Genomic DNA, 19,294 nt, shown 5'->3' with positions numbered 1-19,294 from the left:
ACAGGAATGATGATGAAAGGATGGTGAAGGATTGATAACTTTGCATTCCTCCCAGATCTGGCTGACTATGTCAATAAAATATTTGATCTATTCTTCTTTTACAAAACAAAATAAATTCCATATCATGACAGTGTGATTGTACAATTTTAACTAAAGAATTCTGATACAATTCTGATTCATTTGGCGTTGTGTTTAGTTATTTGCTGTGTTTTTTGGATTGCTGTTGGTTTTTTAATTTGCCATTGTGTTTAGTTAGTTGCTGTTGTGATTAGTTATTTGTTGTGTTTTTTAATTTGCCGTTGTGTTTAGTTAATTGCTGTTATTTTTTATTTGCTGTTGTGTTTTTAATTTGCCGTTGTTTAGTTATTTGCTGTTTTTTTCCACTTCAAGGCCACCGTAAAGAACCAGCCATTTACATAGTGTCCCTGAATGCACCTCGTGTTCTCACGCAGTTGCGACGTGCCTGCCATGAATGGCAGCTGTATGGGAGCTGTGTGGCCCCACTAAATCGGTTGCTATCCGCCGACATCTGAAGGCTCATACGTACAGTGGGTACGGAAGGTATTCAGACCCCCTTAAATGTTTCACTCTTTGTTATATTGCAGCCATTTGCTAAAATAATTTAAGTTAATTTTTTCCTCATTAATGTACACACAGCACCCCATATTGACAGAAAAAATTGGAAATTTAGAAGTTTTTGCAGATTTATTAAAAAATAAAAACTCAAATATCACACAGCCATATGTATTCAGACCCTTTGTTGTGACACTCATATTTAACTCGGGTGCTGTCCATTTCTTCTGATCATCCTTGAGATGGTTCTACACCTTCATTGGAATCCAGCTGTGTTTGATTATACTGACTTGATTTGATTAGGAAAGCCACAGATCTGTCTATATAAGATCTTACAGCTCACAGAGGATGTCAGAGCAAATGAGAATCATGAGGTCAAAGGAACTGCCTGAAGAGCTCAGAGACAGAATTGTGGCAAGGCACATATCTGGCCATGGTTACAAAAACATTTCTGCTGCACTTAAGGTTCCTAAGAACACAGGCCTCCATAATCCTTAAATGGAAGACGTTTGGGACGACCGGAACCCTTCCTAGAGCTGGCCGTCTGGCCAGACTGAACAATCGGGGGAGAAGAGCCTTGGTGAGAGAGGTAAAGAAGAACCCAAACATCACTTTGGCTCAGCGACAGAGATGGAGATGGGAGAAAGTTCTAGAAAGTCAACCATCACTGCAGCCCTCCACCAGTTGGGGCTTTATGGCCGAGTGGCCCGACGGAAGCCTCTCCTCAGTGCAAGACACGTGAAAGCATGGAGTTTGCTTAAAAAAAAAAAAAAAAAAAAAAAAAAAAAATCACCTGAAGGACTCCAAGATGGTGAGAAATTAGATTCTCTGGTCTGATGAGACCAAGATAGAACTTTTTGGCCTTGATTCTAAGCAGTATGTGTGGAGAAAACCAGGCACTGCTCATCACCTGTCCAATACAGTCCCAACAGTGAAGCATGGTGGTGGCAGCATCATGCTGTGGGGGTATTTTTCAGCTGCAGGGACAGAACGACCGGTTGGAATCAAAGGAAAGATAAATGCGGCCAAGTACAGGGATATCCTGCACGAAAACCTTCTCCAGAGTGCTCAGGACCTCAGACTGGGCCGAAGGTTCACCTTCCAACAAGACAATGACCCTAAGGACGCAGCTAAAGTAAGTAAGTAAGAAGGAGTGGCTTCAGAAGAACTCCGTGACTGTTCTTGAATGGCCCAGCCAGAGCCCTGATTTAAACCCAATTGAGCAGCTCTGGAGAGACCTGAAAATGGCTGTCCTCCAACGTTCACCATCCATTCTGGCAGAACTGGAGAGCATCTGCAAGGAGGAATGGCAGAGGATCCCCAAATCCAGGTATGAAAAACTTGCATCATTCCCATAAAGATTCATGGCTGTATTAGCTCAAAAGAGTGCTTCTACTAAATACTGAGCAAAGGGTCTGAATACGTATGGCTGCGTGATATTTCAGTTTTTCTTTTTATAATAAATCTGCAAAAAATTCAACTATTCCGTTTTTTTCTGTCAATATGGGTTGCTTTGTGTACATTAATGAGGGGGGAAATGAGCTTAAATAATTTTAGCAAATGGCTGCAATATAACAAAGAGTGAAAAATTTAAGGGGGTCTGAATACTTTCCGTACCCACTGTATGTGTTCAGACAGGTTTTTCCAAGAGGAGCCTAACAACCTGGGACTCTTGAATGAAAACTGTTCTTTGACGTCAGTATGAGCGCATTCTCAATTACGTTCATCAGGCAGAAATGAACTAAGTTCAGTTGTTATTCGCACAAAATATGAGCTAGTTCATGAACCTTTGTTCATTGAACTATCCATCCATTTTCTACCGCTTATCCGGGTCGGGTCGCGGGGGCAGTAGCTTTAGCAGGGACGCCCAGACTTCCCTCTCCCCAGCCACTTCATCCAGAACTTCCGGGGGGATCCCGAGGCGTTCCCAGGCCAGCCGAAGGACGTAGTCTCCCCAGCGTGTCCTGGGTCGTCCCCGGGGTCTCCTCCCGGTGGGACGTGCCCGGAACACTTCACCAGGGAGGCGTCCGGGAGGCATCCGAATCAGATGGCCCAGCCACCTCATCTGGCTCCTCTCAATGCGGAGGAGCAGCGGCTCTACTCTGAGATCCTCCCGGATGACCGAGCTTCTCACCCTATCTCTAAGGGAGAGCCCGGACACCCTGCGAAGGAAACTCATTTCGGCCGCTTGTATCCGGGATCTTGTTCTTTCGGTCACGACCCACAGCTCATGACCATAGGTGAGGGTAGGAACGAAGATCGACCGGTAGATTGAGAGCTTCGCCTTTCGGCTTAGCTCCTTCTTTACCACAACGGGACCGATACAAAGTCCGCATCACTGCAGACGCTGCACCGATCTGTGTGTCGATCTCCCGTTCCATTCTTCCCTCACTCGTGAACAAGACCCCAAGATACTTGAACTCCTCCACTTGGGGCAGGAGCTCATCCCCGACCTGGAGAGGGCATGCTACCCTTTTCCGACTGAGGACCATTGTCTCAGATTTGGAGGTGCTGATTCTCATCCCAGCCGCTTCACACTCGGCTGTGAACTGCTCCAGTGAGAGTTGGAGCTCACGGCTTGATGAAGCCAACAGAACCACATCATCATCATTGAACTAGTTCAGGTACAACTCTGTGTCGGGACATTTCTGCTATCATTCCAATGAAGACAAAAGTAGTCTTTGAAGAGTTGGAAAGAACTTCACTCGTTTAACTACATGCTGTAACACACTTTCAGACACTCACTCTTTTAGCTTTATTTTTGGCTAATCTTTAGATAGTTTAAATTTCCACAATTTTATTCTGCCCCCCTTATCAGATTGATCCTAGCTAATTGTACTCCACTCTCTGTCTCCTCCCCATTCTTTCCCCAACCCCTCACTCTTCATCTATCAACATCCTTCGTGTTCGGAAATGGCAGAACTCTGTTTGGAAACAAGATAAAGTCTGTGGCGAAGAAAGCCTTCGCTGGCCTTGAGACCCTGGAACACCTGTGAGTATTCCACAATGCTATGTCACAATGGAGAGCGATCACATAGCTTGGGAAAGGGCGTGAATTTGCCAGAGTCGCTAGCAAAGAGATGCTGAATTCATGTAAAACAGGTGTGTGAAACTTTTTGTTGCCGGCCACATTGTAGTTATGTTTTCCCCCTAGAGGGCCATTATGACTGTGAAACCATATCTCGTGGACCCCCACATACTCGCGATTAGGCACCCACAGTTTCACCTATTTGCAGAATTTCTTCAAAATTTGGTAAAATTCTTTTTCATTTTTTCTATCATATTTTTTTCATTTTTTTCCCCAATTTTTCAAATCGTTTTCTCTTTTAGTTTTTTGGGGGGAACCAACCATGGCAAAACATATTGGTGGTTTATCTGCACTTATTCGATTTTTGGGGTTTAAATTTTTTTTAATTGAAATTATAGTGGGTGTTAATTATCCGGATTTTAGCCATTCGCAATCCGCCACGGTTCCTATCCCCTGCGAATAGCGGGGGACCAATGGAAATGTGCAATTGCCTCATCATATAATTACATACAGAACACATGATGGACAACTAGTTTTGAATTCAGAAGCCATTGAAAGTAGTTTACACAACTATTGCTCGATTTAAAAGGGGTTTGGTAACAAAAAAATGCTTGGAATATATCCATTGTCATACCGTCATGCTCAACATTTTTTTGACACTTTTTCCTGACTGACATAAAACCAGACTAATCTTTTCCTGTTTTAAGTCAATGAGGATTACCAAAATTATTTATATTTGGTAAATACCAGAATAACAAAAATAAATAAATAAATGTTTTAGACACATACATACTGTATAAATGAAAATACAGTCATGGCTAAAAACACAAAAACTAGGGTGCCAATGTTTTTGAGCATGATTGTAATGCTACCATTACATTAGAATACTTTGAAAAGATTTAGAAGACTCTTGGGAAACTATTATTTCACACCTGCTCACATCTAAAGACAAATTGCAGAGATTTTAGTCGCACCCTTGTCTCAGACTGAGATTTAAGCCCAGCCCCTTTGTTTGCAAAGTTTCCTGTTTCCGGTTTTGTTAGAGCTCATGTATTGGTTGTTGGTTGTGTCACATCACCGCAAACACGTGTGATATTGTCATAAGGCCAATACTAGGAAAATACTTGCCAAATAAAGACATTCTGATCCTGATTCTTCTAAAACACCTGAGATTACTACATTATACTAAAGGATCCAGATGAAGGGAGGGCACTGTGACTCCAGTAAAGCTCCTAAAATTTCCTTTTGACTTTCAGTTTTTAGTTTGTGACTGAAAATTGCTAGTTGTAAGCCCAGATAAGTGGCGACATTTTGCAGTTTTGGTACAGATTTGAGCAAGAAACAGGAAGTAGATGCACATGGTTTGCTTTAGCAATGATGTGGTGGCCCGGATCTGACCCCCAGGCCTTGGGTTTGCCACCTGTAATGTAAAGGGCGAAACTATTGCAAGTGCCCAGCTGCTTCTTTCTTGTTAGCCTACCACAACTTAAACTATGACCTTTGGTTTCCTGCTGCTGAGCAGGAACAAAGTTGTAGAACATATGGTGTGCTCTATAAGGACTGAGAATTCCCATAAGCTTTTTTCACAGCCATCTTCAGACATACGCACCTGGATTCTGTTGGATCTCTTACTATGGATATGATGACAATGAAGAATGCATCAGAGGGTTATTGTTGACTTTTGGTGCTGTATCCCCACAGAAACTTGGGTGAGAATGCTGTCCGCTCCATTCAGCCCGATGCCTTAAGCAAGATGAAGAACCTCAACAGCCTGTGAGCACTTTTCACATAATTTAGTGCACAGACATGCAAAAGCCTTGAACCACATTTCAAGACACTCCTGCTTTATTTTACTTCCACACACAATCACCCAAATATTGCCTCTCCTCCACAGTCTCATCCAGAGTGACAGCTTCTTGTGCGACTGCCAGCTCCACTGGCTGCCTGAGTGGTTGGTGACCCACGGTTTACAGAGTGGTGTTAATGCCACATGTGCCCACCCTGAGAGTGTTAAGGGTACCAGTATATTTCAGGCTCCATCTAGCAGTTTTGTGTGTGGTGAGTAGTATTGGCGTTTTTTTGTCTACTCCGCTATAGCAAACATGATCGTTGGTGTGTAACTTTGTGTGTCGTTTTGAAATGATGCTCCAGTTTGCCATACAGCTGTGGTTCTCAACCCTTGAAAATATCTTCTTGGATATAAATAATAAGACGAAGACGCTAAATGTATACTAAATCTGAGCAAAAAAATGAAAAAAAAAAACACCTGAAAATATTGTCTGCCCTATAGTAAAAAATTGTTCCAACCTTTAATCTTATGTTCATGCTTATGTAGATATTTGAATTCAATAGCTGTCAATGGCATTGTTTAATAAAGGGATGGAAATGAAAAACGTTTTTTTTTTTATCCAATTCATTAATTAATAAAAAAAAAATTGACAGATTACGCCATTATTAAAATAACACTGGGTAACAAAACAATCCTAAATGGCATCCGTTTCTCTAGTTCAGGTCTGGTGTTTATGCCAAGTTATTAACACTTTATTAATCAAATGTTACAAACTTTGCTTCGTGTAAATTGAATAGTAAAAGTAAGTACCTGTAAATTGAATGGTAACGTCACCATTGTTCAAAATTCAGGGCATGAACCTCTGTTTATTTGAACCTCTAAAAAGCTAAATTACTTGTACATGTTAACAAAAACATGTGGACATGGTTCAAAAAGTTTACCTGGTTGAGCAAAACCAATTTGATGTTTGGATTTAGCACATCACCATTGTCCTAATGAGCTAAAAAATCTTCAACAATGAATTTGCTGTTGACCTGTGTTATCATTAGTTGTAGCCCTAGTTTATATGTAAACTAACGGCATGCAAGACCCTGCTTGGAACTGTCTCCTGTCTTTACCCCCATTTTTCTTTCTACCCTTCCTCCTCTTTCCCTTATTTTTTTAGATGACCTTCCCAAACCCCAGATCACTGTTCAGCCAGAAACCAGCGTCACAGTCCTTGGCAGCAATGTGCGTCTCACCTGTACGGCCGCGAGCAGCAGCTCCTCCCCTATGACCTTCGCATGGCGCAAGGACCAGGAGCTGCTTCGACACGCCGAAACGGAGAACTACGCCCACGTGCGCGCTGACTACCAAGGCTCCACAACCGACAGGGCGGGCGGAGGCACCGGTGGCGTGATGGAGTACACGACGATCCTGCACCTGCGACATGTCACCTTCGCACATGAGGGGCGTTACCAGTGCATCATCACCAACCACTTTGGCTCCACTTATTCCAGCAAGGCCCGCCTCATTGTCAATGGTAAGGTTTTTATTAGTATGTTTGTTAATATACTGGTAGATGTAATTGCTGTTATGAACTAGAAAATAAAAGACAGTCGGTTGTATTTCTTTCTTTCTTCAGGATTTTTGTTGATGTAGCAGAAACACAACATGGCTGTGGACCAAAAACATGCCCATTACTTATCTGTTGATATGTGTGTGATGACATTACTTCTACCAAATAAAGCGTTTGCTGACGTTCCACTTATCTGCTTTTCAATTGTTCCGTTGGACAGAGGCGCAATTGAGTTCAATCACCATGCTGAGTTTTTCCATTTTCACTTGAACACAAGTTTTCTCTCTCTCGCTATTCGTAACAAATTGATGTGAGTCCACGACATAAGCCATTTCTCGAACGCTGTGCTACTCTGTCTTCTCTGTTTTTCTTCTCATAGCTTAGCGCCTTTGCTGTTATGACAGAATTATTCTTCAGTCTGTCGTCTTGGTGGTTATGTATTTGAAAGCTTCTATGAGTGTGATTCTGTCTCTGTCAATTTTGATTGAAGCAGTTTGGTCTGCTTTGTCTGCAGTTCTGCCATCTTTTCTGAAGACTCCCAGGGACAGCACCATAAGAACAGGCCACACCGCCAGGCTGGAGTGCGCCGCTGAGGGCCACCCAGCACCACAGATTGCCTGGCAGAAGGACGGGGGCACGGATTTCCCCGCCGCCCGTGAACGCCGAATGCATGTCATGCCTGACGACGACGTCTTCTTTATCATGGATGTCAAGCCGGAAGACATGGGCATGTACAGCTGTACGGCCAAAAACACAGCAGGAACTGTGTCTGCTAATGCCACGCTCACTGTACTAGGTAAATATCTCTCCATTTGCTTCTGCTCATATTGGCCCAGTTAGCACTTGAGTGTAAACCGGTGTTGATAGTTTTCCCACATCTCCCAAAGCAAGCTCTTGTAAATAGCTCAGCTCTCATGTGGGAAGCCATAGAATGGCCAGCTTTATATTTTTCTTTTCCTCAGCAGCTGTGGCCTTGCTGCGGGTCAGAGGCCAAGGGCCACCGTTTAGGGTCAAAGGGGGCTGTTGGGGGAGCAAGAGCGACTCACAGAGGGATGTTTGTTAGACATTCCCAAACAACCCCCACTACTGCTGCTTCACTGCAGGCCCGAGTGCTCTCAGTTTATTGGCTGCTTTTCCTTGTTGCTACAAACCAAAGTGAGCTCACAAAGATCATCATTGTCCTTAGTCTTATCTTGTTGGGAATGAAAAGAATAAACGGGAAATTGTTTTCATCAGTTTGCCCTGAAAAGACATCTGGGTGGTGCTTTGCCGTTTGGAATGTACTTCAGGCTGAGGCCACTGAGGACTAATCCACTGAACAAAGCAAAATATAGACGCAGGCAGCCCTGCTGATAGAGTGAATCTGTGATGCTTGGGTTTGAGCAGAAGCGGTGGGGGTTCGGGTGGCCTTCAAGGGGCCCCCGTCTAGAAAATTGTCGGCGAGTTAAAATGGGAGCCCGAGACGAGACTGCAAAGGTGTGGGGGAGAAAGGTAGTGATGGTGGAGAAAAGGAGGTGACGTGGAGAGAGTGAGAGAGGATTGATGAAGAGAGATAGAGGACTGGAGTGGGTTAAGTGAGATCTCTTAATCTGTGTGTGTCCCACTGTGAGGGGGAGTTCTCAGTGTGCGAGGACACACACGCACACACACACACGCACATACATAGTTCAATGAGACCCTGGAACAGTTGCTGGGGAAACACTAGAATTATTGTTCTCTGGAGGCTTTTAGTCCTCTGCATGTTAAAAAAAAAAAAGAAAATGTGTCCTTTAGATGTTTAATAATGTTAAGAGATGTCAGATTATGTATCTCAGGTTATCTGTGTATCATTTGTTCTTCCAATTTGGTAACGAACATCAGTTATGATACGTTAGCTTGTTAGCTGCTACAATCCGTCAGCACTGCCACCTTGATCCACGAGCTATATTTATAACATGGACAAATATGTAATGTTGAAAGGGGGACAAAAACGTGTGACTCTGGAGAAAGACACGGCAATTGCTTTAATTTCTCTGATAGCGTTGTTCTCAACTCATTCATGTCCACACGGAACACCACATGGACTACTAAACTTGGGGCAAATCACTTTAACAACACTATTATTTTCATTTCTCTTTCAACCAATGTGCAATGATTTTTGTCTCGGTGAAGGGGAATGGCCCCAGAATGTGAGTACAGTATGGTGCAACTAGGAAAACATTCACAAACTGGTTCTGACTGCAGCATAGGCATATCTTCCGCGTTAGATGAAGCCGATTACAATAACTTTTCAAACATATTTGAGCGGCTGTGGCTCAGTTGGTAGAGCGGGTCGTCCACTGAGCGAAAGGTTGGCTATTCAAATCCAGTTTCGAACTGTCTGCTGTCTAAGTGTCTTTGGGCAAGACACTGACGCCTAAATTGCCCCCAGCTCACCATTGTAAATGGGAAACTGTTCTCAATTGCATTACCTGGTTGAACATAGGAAAATATTCGTCTGTGATATAGTATTGATCATTTGATGGCAGCTAACAAGCTAAGGTACTTTATCTTTACTGGCGCTTATTACCAAATGTTCAGGTCACACAAACGTGACCAATTAAATATTCAAATCAAACTCAGTCATTTGACCTGTTTTTAACTTTGTTTTTTTCATTTGAACCTAAAAGAGAATTTTTAGAAAGTTGTTGTTAAATAAATAAATAAATAAAACACAAAAAGCAATCACGCTGTTGATTTTCAAGCCGGAAAAATGGGAAAGATCAAATGATACACAGATTTCAGATGTCTAAATGTGATTGCCAGATGGTTAAAACCTGTGGACATTCCCAAACTATATTCCCTCTTCCCTTGCAGAAACCCCCCACTTGGCCCAGGACCTTGAGGATCGCAATGTGGTCGTGGGCGACACAGTAGCCCTGCAGTGCAAGGCGCTGGGCAGCCCTCCGCCCCGCATCACGTGGCTACACAATGACCAGCCCCTGCGCCCCTCCGGGCGCCATCACTTCACCCCCGGCAACCAGCTGTTGGTCATCGGCGCCGCGTCGCTGGAGGACGCCGGCCGCTACACCTGCCTCATGTCCAACACGCTGGGCACGGAGCGCGCTCACAGCCAACTGCTGGTCACTCAGCGCCGCAGCCCCTGCCCCGTGTCGGCCGGACTGAGCACGGTCACCATCGGGATCATTGTCATCGCCGTGGTGACGAGTATCGTGGTCACCTCCCTGGTGTGGGTGTGCATCATCTACCAGACGAGGAAAAAGAGCGAGGATTGCAGTGTCACAAACACAGGTGAGTCTTCTTCAACAACTCAGTCACTTGAAAACACAAACTATGATCAAATCTGTGAAAGCTTACTACAATCTTTCACATCAAGTCATAGCCATAAAAATTATGATAACCAAATTCAGTGGCATGTATTTCATATGATGGGGCGATTTTTATTTATTTAATTTTTTTTTGGGTTCCTACACAAAACATAGGTGAAGGACAAAAAGTGTAATTATACATGTCTTCTGGCTTGTTAATGTCATGGCTAGCCATATGTTTAAAAAAGTAAAACAGCACAAATGCAATTTGTAGCAGCATTTAAACAGCCTCTTCAGATGGAGCCAAACCCATGGCATTATTAGTGGTTTTTATCACTCCTATTGTACTTCTGCAGCCTTAATTTCTTAAAAAGAAGACAAACTACGGATGTTGCAATTTCCTAAAATGAAAAGATTTAAACTGTTTAATTTTAAATCAGTAATTTAAATCTGCTCCTATTTAAACAAAAGAGAGGCAGTTTTTGTTTTACTTACATACACCAAATGTCAAAACTAAGGTATGAACTGTCGTTTCACCCATTGTAGCCAGCCCCGAGGGCAACTGTAATTACAACGTGGCCCTGCTCTAATGCTTGTGACTTGTTTTTCTGTAGATGAGACGATCGTTCCTCCCGACGTGCCGAGCTACCTCTCCTCTCAGGGAACTTTGTCCGAGCGCCAGGACGTGTGCATCCGCGTAGAGGCTGCCAGCGGACCTCAGCCCAACGGACACATCGGCGACTCGACAGGTAGCTGACTCTTCTGACCACCATTTCAGATTGTGGTCTGTAGTACTTATACTACAACTCGATTTATTGGTTGATAACTATTTTAACGATCAGGTAAAGTTTCATTTCCTCTTAAATATTTAAGTATATGTTACAATACAACGGCACGGTGGGCGACTGGTTAGAGCGTCAGCCTCACAGTTCTGAGGATCTGGGTTCAATCGCCGGCCCCGTCTGTGTGGAGTTTGCATGTTCTCCCCGTGCCTGCGTGGGTTTTCTCCGGGCACTCCGGTTTCCTCCCACATCCCAAAAACATGCACGTTAATTGAACACTCTAAATTGCCCGTAGGTGTGAATGTGAGTGCGAATGGTTGTTTGTTTCTATGTGTCCTGCAATTGGCTGGCAACCAGTTCAGGGTGTACCCCGCCTCCTGCCCGATGATAGCTGGGATAGGCTCCAGCACGCCCGCGACCCCTAGTGAGGAGAAGCGGCTCAGAAAATGGATGGATGGCTGTTACAATACTATAGGTTTCTACTGGAACTACTGTAATTTCTCGTGTATAATGCGCACCCCCCCCCCCCAAAGATTGTCAATAGTGCGCATTATACATAGGTATAGGGGAAAATGAAAACGCTTTCACCTTTTATAAATGTATGTCGCCATCAAGAGGTTATGAAAAAGATGAGAAAAGTAAACTTTCATTCTAATGTGCCGCCACCTAGAGGTTATGAAAAAGGTGTAGCCTACACTTTCATTCCAATATGGCAGGGGTACGTATGACTGCATATACTGTATCTACAGTTGTGCTCATAAGTTTACATACCCTGGCAGAATTTGTGAATTTTTTTTTTTTTTTTTTTTTAAATATGACTGAACAACAACCATCATTAATTTCTTTATGGTTATGTTTTGTCTAATGATAAAGCTTTTCTGAAATGCTTGACAGTTTAATTTGAATCCCATTAAAATAAAATAAAACAAAATTTGCCTAGCCCGTCATGTTTTCTTTAAAGAATTGTACCCATCTTACAAATTCTGCCTGGGTAATCAAACATATGAGCTCAACTGTGTGTTTTCTCATTTACTAAATAAAAGTAAGTCTGTGGATTTCAAAATAAGAGCAAGTAAATAAAAAAGTATACATGTTCAAATAAAGTGCTTAACTTAATAATAATTCTTCATGTTTTGATCATATGGGTAGAAGCAAAATGATGCATTGTAAAAATTTATTATACACAGGTAGAAGGGTTTTCCAGAATTTTGAGGTCAACTTTGGTAGTGCGCATTATACATGGGAGCGCATTATACACGAGAAATTACGGAAGCTATGTGGCAGCTGGAGACAACAATTAACTTTAATTAGTTTCATTAAGGTTGATTGGAGGCTCTAAATTGCCCGTCGGTGTGAATGTGAGTGCGAATGGTAGCTGGGATAGGCTCCAGCAGCCCAATGACCGTAGTGAGGATAAGAGATAATGAACATGGATGGATGGATGGATGGAGGGATAGTTTCATAAAGTGGTGGCTTTTGTAAAAAAGCAAACAAAGGTAGCGTGTGAATGCCTTGACTTTAATTGAATCCAGTTTACGTAATGAGATGTGCTCATTCCTCACACTAGATTATATGGCCATGTCATGTTCATTACTTTATTTGGTTGCAGTTGGCTTGTGCATTGGAATTTAAATGTAATGTTTTAATGGCCACCCGAACTCCCCCGTCCCCTTTGCACGCCACTTCGTACACTTCATTTTTTCATCAATTTCTTACAGGTTTCGATGGTCCAGTCATGTGCACAGACTGTATGGAGAGTAATGACCACTACTCCAAAGACACAGACTACCAGGTGCACAATTTTGCCCCGGCAGGACTTACCGAGTACCATCAGCACCATGCTCCCCCGCCCTACTCTCACTGCCACCCGGGGGAGCGCACGGCACCCCTCTGCAACGGCATACGAAAGGACGCTCAAGCAATTTCTGACAACCATAGCGTGCTGCAAATGAATCCGTGCGATAGAAAAGGTAAAAAAGACACACGTTCTTCCAAACAGCCCGCAGACATTGACTGGAATTTAAGAATGCATGTGGAGGCAAATGTCTGTTGGTACAATGTAGGTAGTCACTGTTGATTGATTGGCTAAGACCATCTCCTCGCAGTGTAAATGTTGCTTCCCCTAAGCTGCGACCGCGAGCGGGCGCTGCGCTGCTGGCAAAAACTTAATCACGTGCCTCAGCTTGTCCTGCTCGCTACTGAACTCTTCTAGCAGCACTTGCCCGCTAATACACAGTCACCTTTAGTGCAGCACTGCACATACTGTACGTCAGCGGTGGGCAAGTAATTTTCCAAAGGGGCCATGTGAGAAACTGGAACGGTCGATGGGCCATAGCAAAATGCTTACCAGTGTTCCATATGAATTCCTATACAGTGAACCTCCATTTATCGCCGGATACATTCCATACCCACCCACAATAGTTGAAAATCCACAATATAGAGGGACCATATGTTGTGGAACAACGTGGTACCACACTGAAGGCAAGTAAAAGTAAAAGCATTGCATCGTTCACATTTTATTTTGACTTCATGAAAACTGCAAGGGCCAGTCAGAGACGCTGGATGGGCCAGATGTAGCCCGCGGGCCGCACTTTGCTTAGGCCCGCTGTACACTCACACAAGTGCATCTGCTCTATTTGTGTTGCTGACGTGTTTCTTCTTCTTCTTGACTTCCCCAGCGAGCAGAGTGGGAGAAACACCGTCTGCGTACAAGTCGCAGGAGGATTCTTTCCACCTTCCAGTGAAGTTGCCGAGTCGAGGACACCTCGATAGTGACTGCGAGCCTGAGCTCAGGCAGACGCTGCTGTCCAACAGACACACCCTAAATGCCTCGCCCAACGAAAGTGCTTCACCTGAGGAGAGCCAGCGACTAGCGGTGGACTCGCTGTAGCTCCGTGAACCTTTTTTAGTTGTCTTTCTTTGCACTGGGAAATAAACTGCTACCTCATATCGAGGCGAAGTGCTCCCAAGCCTCCTGGATCTTGGAGTGCCGAGGGGGGAATCCGGAGTTTGAAGGCGGAGCTTGTGTGGGTGGCGTCCCATCTGAGCGTATGTGCTGTACATAGTTTAAAAACCTTCCTTTGGGAGGTGACGAGTAAGAATTCTAGCTCCAAAAATGTGACTTGCATTTGCGGCAAATAAATGTAGGGAACCATGTACAGTATGTGAACGTGCAGGGACAGGAGACTGTACATAAGAGTTTTCTTATAGTATATCTTTTACAAAAGAGTATTTGGATTTATGTGCATGACAAAGAAAGGAGTGATAGTATTTTTATTCAAAAGACAAAACAAACAAACAAAAAAAAATGCCCTTTTTCAGTTTTTACCAACAGTCAGCTGCGGTGCCTTATTGCATGGTCAAAGAAATCAATGTGTAATAATAGCATATATGAGCTTTTACTGAGAGACACTGGTACACTATTGCAAACAAAACACTTGATTGCACTTAAATGTTTTCTTTTCTCTGCCACCAGTCACAGCCAAATGATCATTACTACTTTCATTATTCATGGATGTCGTATGACGGACAAGCCTTTTGTGGAAACGATGTCGGTGTGTCTGATTGTCGGAGGCTGCCAACGAAAGCACTTGTTGGCTCCTTTCATGGTCATGACATGATGTCTTTCAGCAGGAATGTAATATATTCTCGAACAAGAAGCTTTGCCTCTTGACTTTGGGTCCTCACCAGCTCCAAAGGTTGTCATCTGAACTGATTCTCTGCTTAATACTGACTGTTGTATGTTGTGTTACTGCTGTAAAGTGAATTCATAAGAAACAGCCAAGTTCTCAGCATTACCTTGATCTGAACTGTGACCCTATCAAGGTAAACAGGGGGGGGGGGGGGGGGGAACACACACTCCCCTGGATGGCACCAATAACCTGTTACCATCACAGTCAGTGTAGCGGGTAAAAGGGACAAACAACTAGAAGTGTAGCTCAACGTTAATTTATTAAAACACATTGAATGTCAGCATTAAAAAAAATGGTGAAGTGTCTGCCATGGTATTGAAGTGTCTAATAAAATCACATTTGGCTTTTACAGACTGGATTCGTGGTTGTTTTTCTAAACAGGATCAAGGTGTGTTTTGTTTTGAGTCACACGGCCGGCAGCTGAGTTAGCGTTTAGCACACAGATCACATGTCCTGCGGGTTATAGAGGAGTCATCAATTCAAATGAAGCATGCAATGCAGACATGGAACCAAAAGACCTTGATCTTCAAAGCACACATACACACACACATGCGTGGCTGATTTTCCCAACAGGAATGTCTCCTGAAGCTCCAAAGACAGCAGGCATTTTTTCCCCTTTTGCGGGTTGTTTAAAATATTAGCAATGGAGTCAGAGCTGACTGGGGGTCAGTCAACGTGGAGTCCAGATGGACGTTTGCCAGCGGACGATGGTAGCGCACACGCTGACCATTGTTGTCCAACAGCCTGGTGAAAAGCAGCATGACAAACAATCCCACCTGTGTGGCATCTGCCGCCCATATACTCCCCCTAACTGGATTTATCATGTTTTCAACGTACTGGCCCATGGAGAGCAATAACGAGAGAATTCAAGCGGAGAAGCAAAATTACCAGACGTGTGTGATGTCCACTATTAATTTATAATAGATAAAAGCAGACGTAAAAAAAATTGCATGAGACAAGTCTCAGTCCACCATGACAGTTGTTTGAAGATTTGACAAAGCCAAAACACCACGAAGTAGAGCGCAGACCTCCACCAAGGATGAACTATTCATAAATGTGAAAACAAATCATACATTTTTGCATTTGGGTTTGTCGGACGTCCACTTCTATGCCTTTCTGTGACTCTTCCAGTCCCTCTGTATCTGTTCTGCTCCCTGCTGTTGCTCTGTGACCTGCTACGCTCAACAGTCTTTCCTCTGAAAACATCCAGTTTGAAGCCTGGTGAGGTACTATTGATCAATTGTTAGTTGTCGTCTTGGTCTCGGGGTCAAAACGTGAAGAGACTGCTTAAGTACTAACTCTTATTGAACCAGGGAATTTATGTCTAACTATGGATCAAACACCTGTTCTGAATTTTGCTGTTCAGCTCCTCTTTAGAAAACAGAAAGATGTGCAAAAAATACTGAAGCTAAACATTTGGACGTGCATTCGTAAGATTAGAGAAAGTCCAAATTAAGTTTTATACAGCAGTGCATTTTGCCTAGTGCTTATGACAAACATATTTCTGCTTGACTTGACTATGATGCTTTTCCATTAGATTCCCCCCTCAATTTCGAGTTAATTCCAACGGGAAGCTTCCAGTTTAAAATATTTCTAAAATGTACAAGCTTAACCTCCGATGGAATTTTACTGGAAACTTAACAGAAATTCACCTGACATCTTCCACCCCTTTGTTACACTAGTAAACACTTGTTCATTAGAGCAAGAGCAGAAAACAAATCACTCGACTTTACACCGATCTTATTGACCTGATCGATATCGGCCGATAATTAGCATTTTTGTCATAATTCGCCGATCTGATCAATGACTCCACAAAAGACATTTGCGCCGCGTCGCCATCGTGTACGATATATTTGAATCCAACAGCTAGTTTATTTTTAGTCTTGTCGCGTGTCTTTTGACATAGTACTGTAAATATCTGAATGCCAATAAAGCTAAATACAATTAAAGTTAAATAAAGTCTGGGACAGACAAGTGATGATGCCCGGATCAGTCAGCAAGACAAATGTGCTCTTTCGGATTGCACTATGTCAGACTACTGCAATAAAATCGTGTTTTCCGATACCACCGCATCCAGTCTTTTACGATCACTGGGCTTTATCTTGTCAACTCAAACGTGACCGGATACACTCGTTACCATGGCCAAGACAACAACAATCGAACAATCGATCGCTTTGTGTATATTATAAGAACAAAATGGGGGGGGAAACCGGTGGTCACCGGTGCTCGGGAAGGACTTTAATTCAAGGATTGCTTGAGGTATGTTCACATACTTTTAATACGATACGGCTCGCAAGCAGGCAACAAAATGTTATGTAGCCTAGCAACCTAGTGCTAGAACTAACGGTTGTACCGGCGGTCTGTCAAATCATGTTTTAAGGTTCCGGCGTGTGTGAAGTAATGTAATTACAATAACGTAATCTAATTATAGTAAGTCAGTACAATTTTATTTCTGTCATGTTGTAATGTTGGTTTGACCTGACTGATTAGAATACATGACCTGCCGAGAGCAGTGATTTCCTTTACGGAGCCAAAGAACATATTTTACAATTGAAAAATCTCACGGCACACCAACAAACAAAAATGTCACATAAAGTGGATACATTAATTACTGTATGTACTTCCTGCTATCTAATAGAAGAGCATTTATTGTAAATAATTTCTTGAGCAATTAAGTAAATGAACAAGTCATTTAAATAGACACATTGCTCCATCTTGTGATCGGTCGGTGATCGGTTATCGTTTTTTTTCAACTTGCTGATCAGTGAGCGGCCCCAAAAATCCTGATCGTGCAAAGCCTACAAATCACCAGGCTCCTCACGTACATGCACATTTGTTGTAAAAATGTGTAAAAAAAACAACCAAAAAACTAAGTGACTGTGTTAACCACTGCTTGGGTGTTCCACCAGCTTCTTGCCGACACCAGTTCTTTGCAGCATGGAAGCCCCTGGGTGCTTCGTCCACAGACGCCTTCTTCGCTACTCCGCCTGTGGTTTGCGGATGGGAACAGTAGTAGACGCCGAGGTCGTGCTCACGACAACAAAGTCCGGCGGGCTTTCTCGTAGGCTCCCAGGAAAATGAAACCGCCCACGCTGATGAAGGTCATCCTCGGTATGCTGCCTGCAAACAGCCTGCGGACAAAAGCAATCTTAGACCAAACAGTCCTACGATGAACTACAAATTGCTGTTCCTCGCACAAATTGTGTGTGAATGTTAAGCCGTGCTGTATCTAAGTCAAAATGTAAAATAAAGAGACTTTGTGACCCGAAATGCTGCATCGCCACAAGAACAGCATATGTACGGTGAAGCATGGCAGTGGAATCATGTCGTTTTTCTTCAGTGGCCTTTTTAGTCATGAATATGTCCAAATAAATATTAGTCGAAACGTGTGCTCGAAAGCTTAGGCTGAATAGGAAAGTCACTTTTCAGCACGACGACGACGACAACCAACCTACAATGGTACCTTGACCTATAGTTTAATTTGTTATTTGTCATTTGTGACCAAGGTTGTAACGCAAATGACGTGGATATCAAATGCAGGGGGACAGAAAAAAAAAAAAAAGAACACATTTTAAACCAAAAAATTGGGAAGAACATTAGGTAAATCTGCTGTTGCTAAACAGCAAGTATGTAAGGGTCCACTGTACATTTTCCCTCACGAAAATGAATCTAAATGCCATACCTATGAAAAGAGCACTAATTTTATGAAAACTCACAAAGCGTAAACGAGAATGTCAAGGAAAAAAACCTGGTTTTATGAAGTGTACTGTAGTGTACATTGGGACGAGCTCAAAGTCACAACAACTGTGTGCGTGTCACGCTATTTGTGCATGTTGAAGCTGTCTACCCTTTTCCGACAGTAATTTACATGTTCATTTCCACTGTAACGTGGTTTCTAGTTTACTACTGTTAAAGTACACCAGTCAAAAATCCAGTCCTTCTTGGATCGCTACTTTATGTTTTAATAGAATCTCAACAGCTAGCGGCTGGAGGGGCTAGGCCGAACTCTCCAGGCTCGCCGCACAACAGCGGAGAAAACAACCAACCGTGGTTCACTGACACCAAACAAAGACTTGAATCATCCAACGCTGCCGGCTTCCCGTGGAGGCCCTGCGTGAAAGGATTGTGCTCCATCCGGAACGCCAGCTACACCACTACCGCTAAATTCAATGCTGTGGGCATTTAAGCAAAAGATGCTAAGTGTGTAGTAGTTTTTTATTTTATTGTTTTCAATTTTTTAACAATTTGGTTGATTTTTCAATTAATTTCCCAGGTCATTATTCCCACTTTTCTTGTATCTATTATGAGTTCTGGACTGCAGTTGGCCTATTGAGGACCTCTGATGTGCTCTTTACTGAAGCTAAAACGCATGTTTTTAGACCGTGGGTAGAAGACGGACTACCCGGAAAGAACTCACACAAGCATATGAAGAACATGCAAATCGCACACAGCAAAGCCTGAGCCGAGATTAAAATTCAGAGCCGTTGACTGGGAGGCAATAGTGCCGACTGCTCAGGCCACAAGCAACTAAAGAAAAAAAAATCATTTAAGTTCATTTTTCCCCTCATGAATGTACACACAGCAC

General features: G+C 43.1%; 2 protein-coding genes across 5 annotated transcripts in view; one reads left to right on the top strand and one right to left on the bottom strand.

The window, feature by feature from the left end:
• The window catches only part of lrig1 (leucine-rich repeats and immunoglobulin-like domains 1), a 50,532-nt gene extending 35,669 nt beyond the window's left edge, over positions 1-14,863 (top strand). For 2 of the 3 annotated variants that reach the window (XM_061687858.1, XM_061687857.1), the window contains 9 exons: positions 3,494-3,565; positions 5,303-5,374; positions 5,496-5,659; positions 6,556-6,912; positions 7,463-7,744; positions 9,784-10,218; positions 10,850-10,984; positions 12,736-12,987; positions 13,696-14,863. In XM_061687858.1, the coding sequence (XP_061543842.1) occupies positions 3,494-3,565; positions 5,303-5,374; positions 5,496-5,659; positions 6,556-6,912; positions 7,463-7,744; positions 9,784-10,218; positions 10,850-10,984; positions 12,736-12,987; positions 13,696-13,907 (1,981 nt within the window). In that variant the 3' untranslated portion in view covers positions 13,908-14,863. The other variant, XM_061687859.1, reaches the window with a different exon arrangement.
• Positions 14,302-19,294, bottom strand: part of slc25a26 (solute carrier family 25 member 26) — an 84,165-nt gene continuing 79,172 nt past the window's right edge. For both annotated transcript variants that reach the window (XM_061687860.1, XM_061687862.1), the window contains one exon: positions 14,302-17,840. In XM_061687860.1, the coding sequence (XP_061543844.1) occupies positions 17,741-17,840 (100 nt within the window). In that variant the 3' untranslated portion in view covers positions 14,302-17,740. The remainder of the gene's footprint in view (positions 17,841-19,294) is intronic.

Source organism: Phycodurus eques, chromosome 10 (genome assembly GCF_024500275.1).
Source record: "Phycodurus eques isolate BA_2022a chromosome 10, UOR_Pequ_1.1, whole genome shotgun sequence".
Classification (NCBI taxonomy): Eukaryota; Metazoa; Chordata; class Actinopteri; order Syngnathiformes; family Syngnathidae; genus Phycodurus; species Phycodurus eques.
Note: the sequence above shows the minus strand (reverse complement) of the source record. Positions and strands in the feature narration are given on the sequence as shown.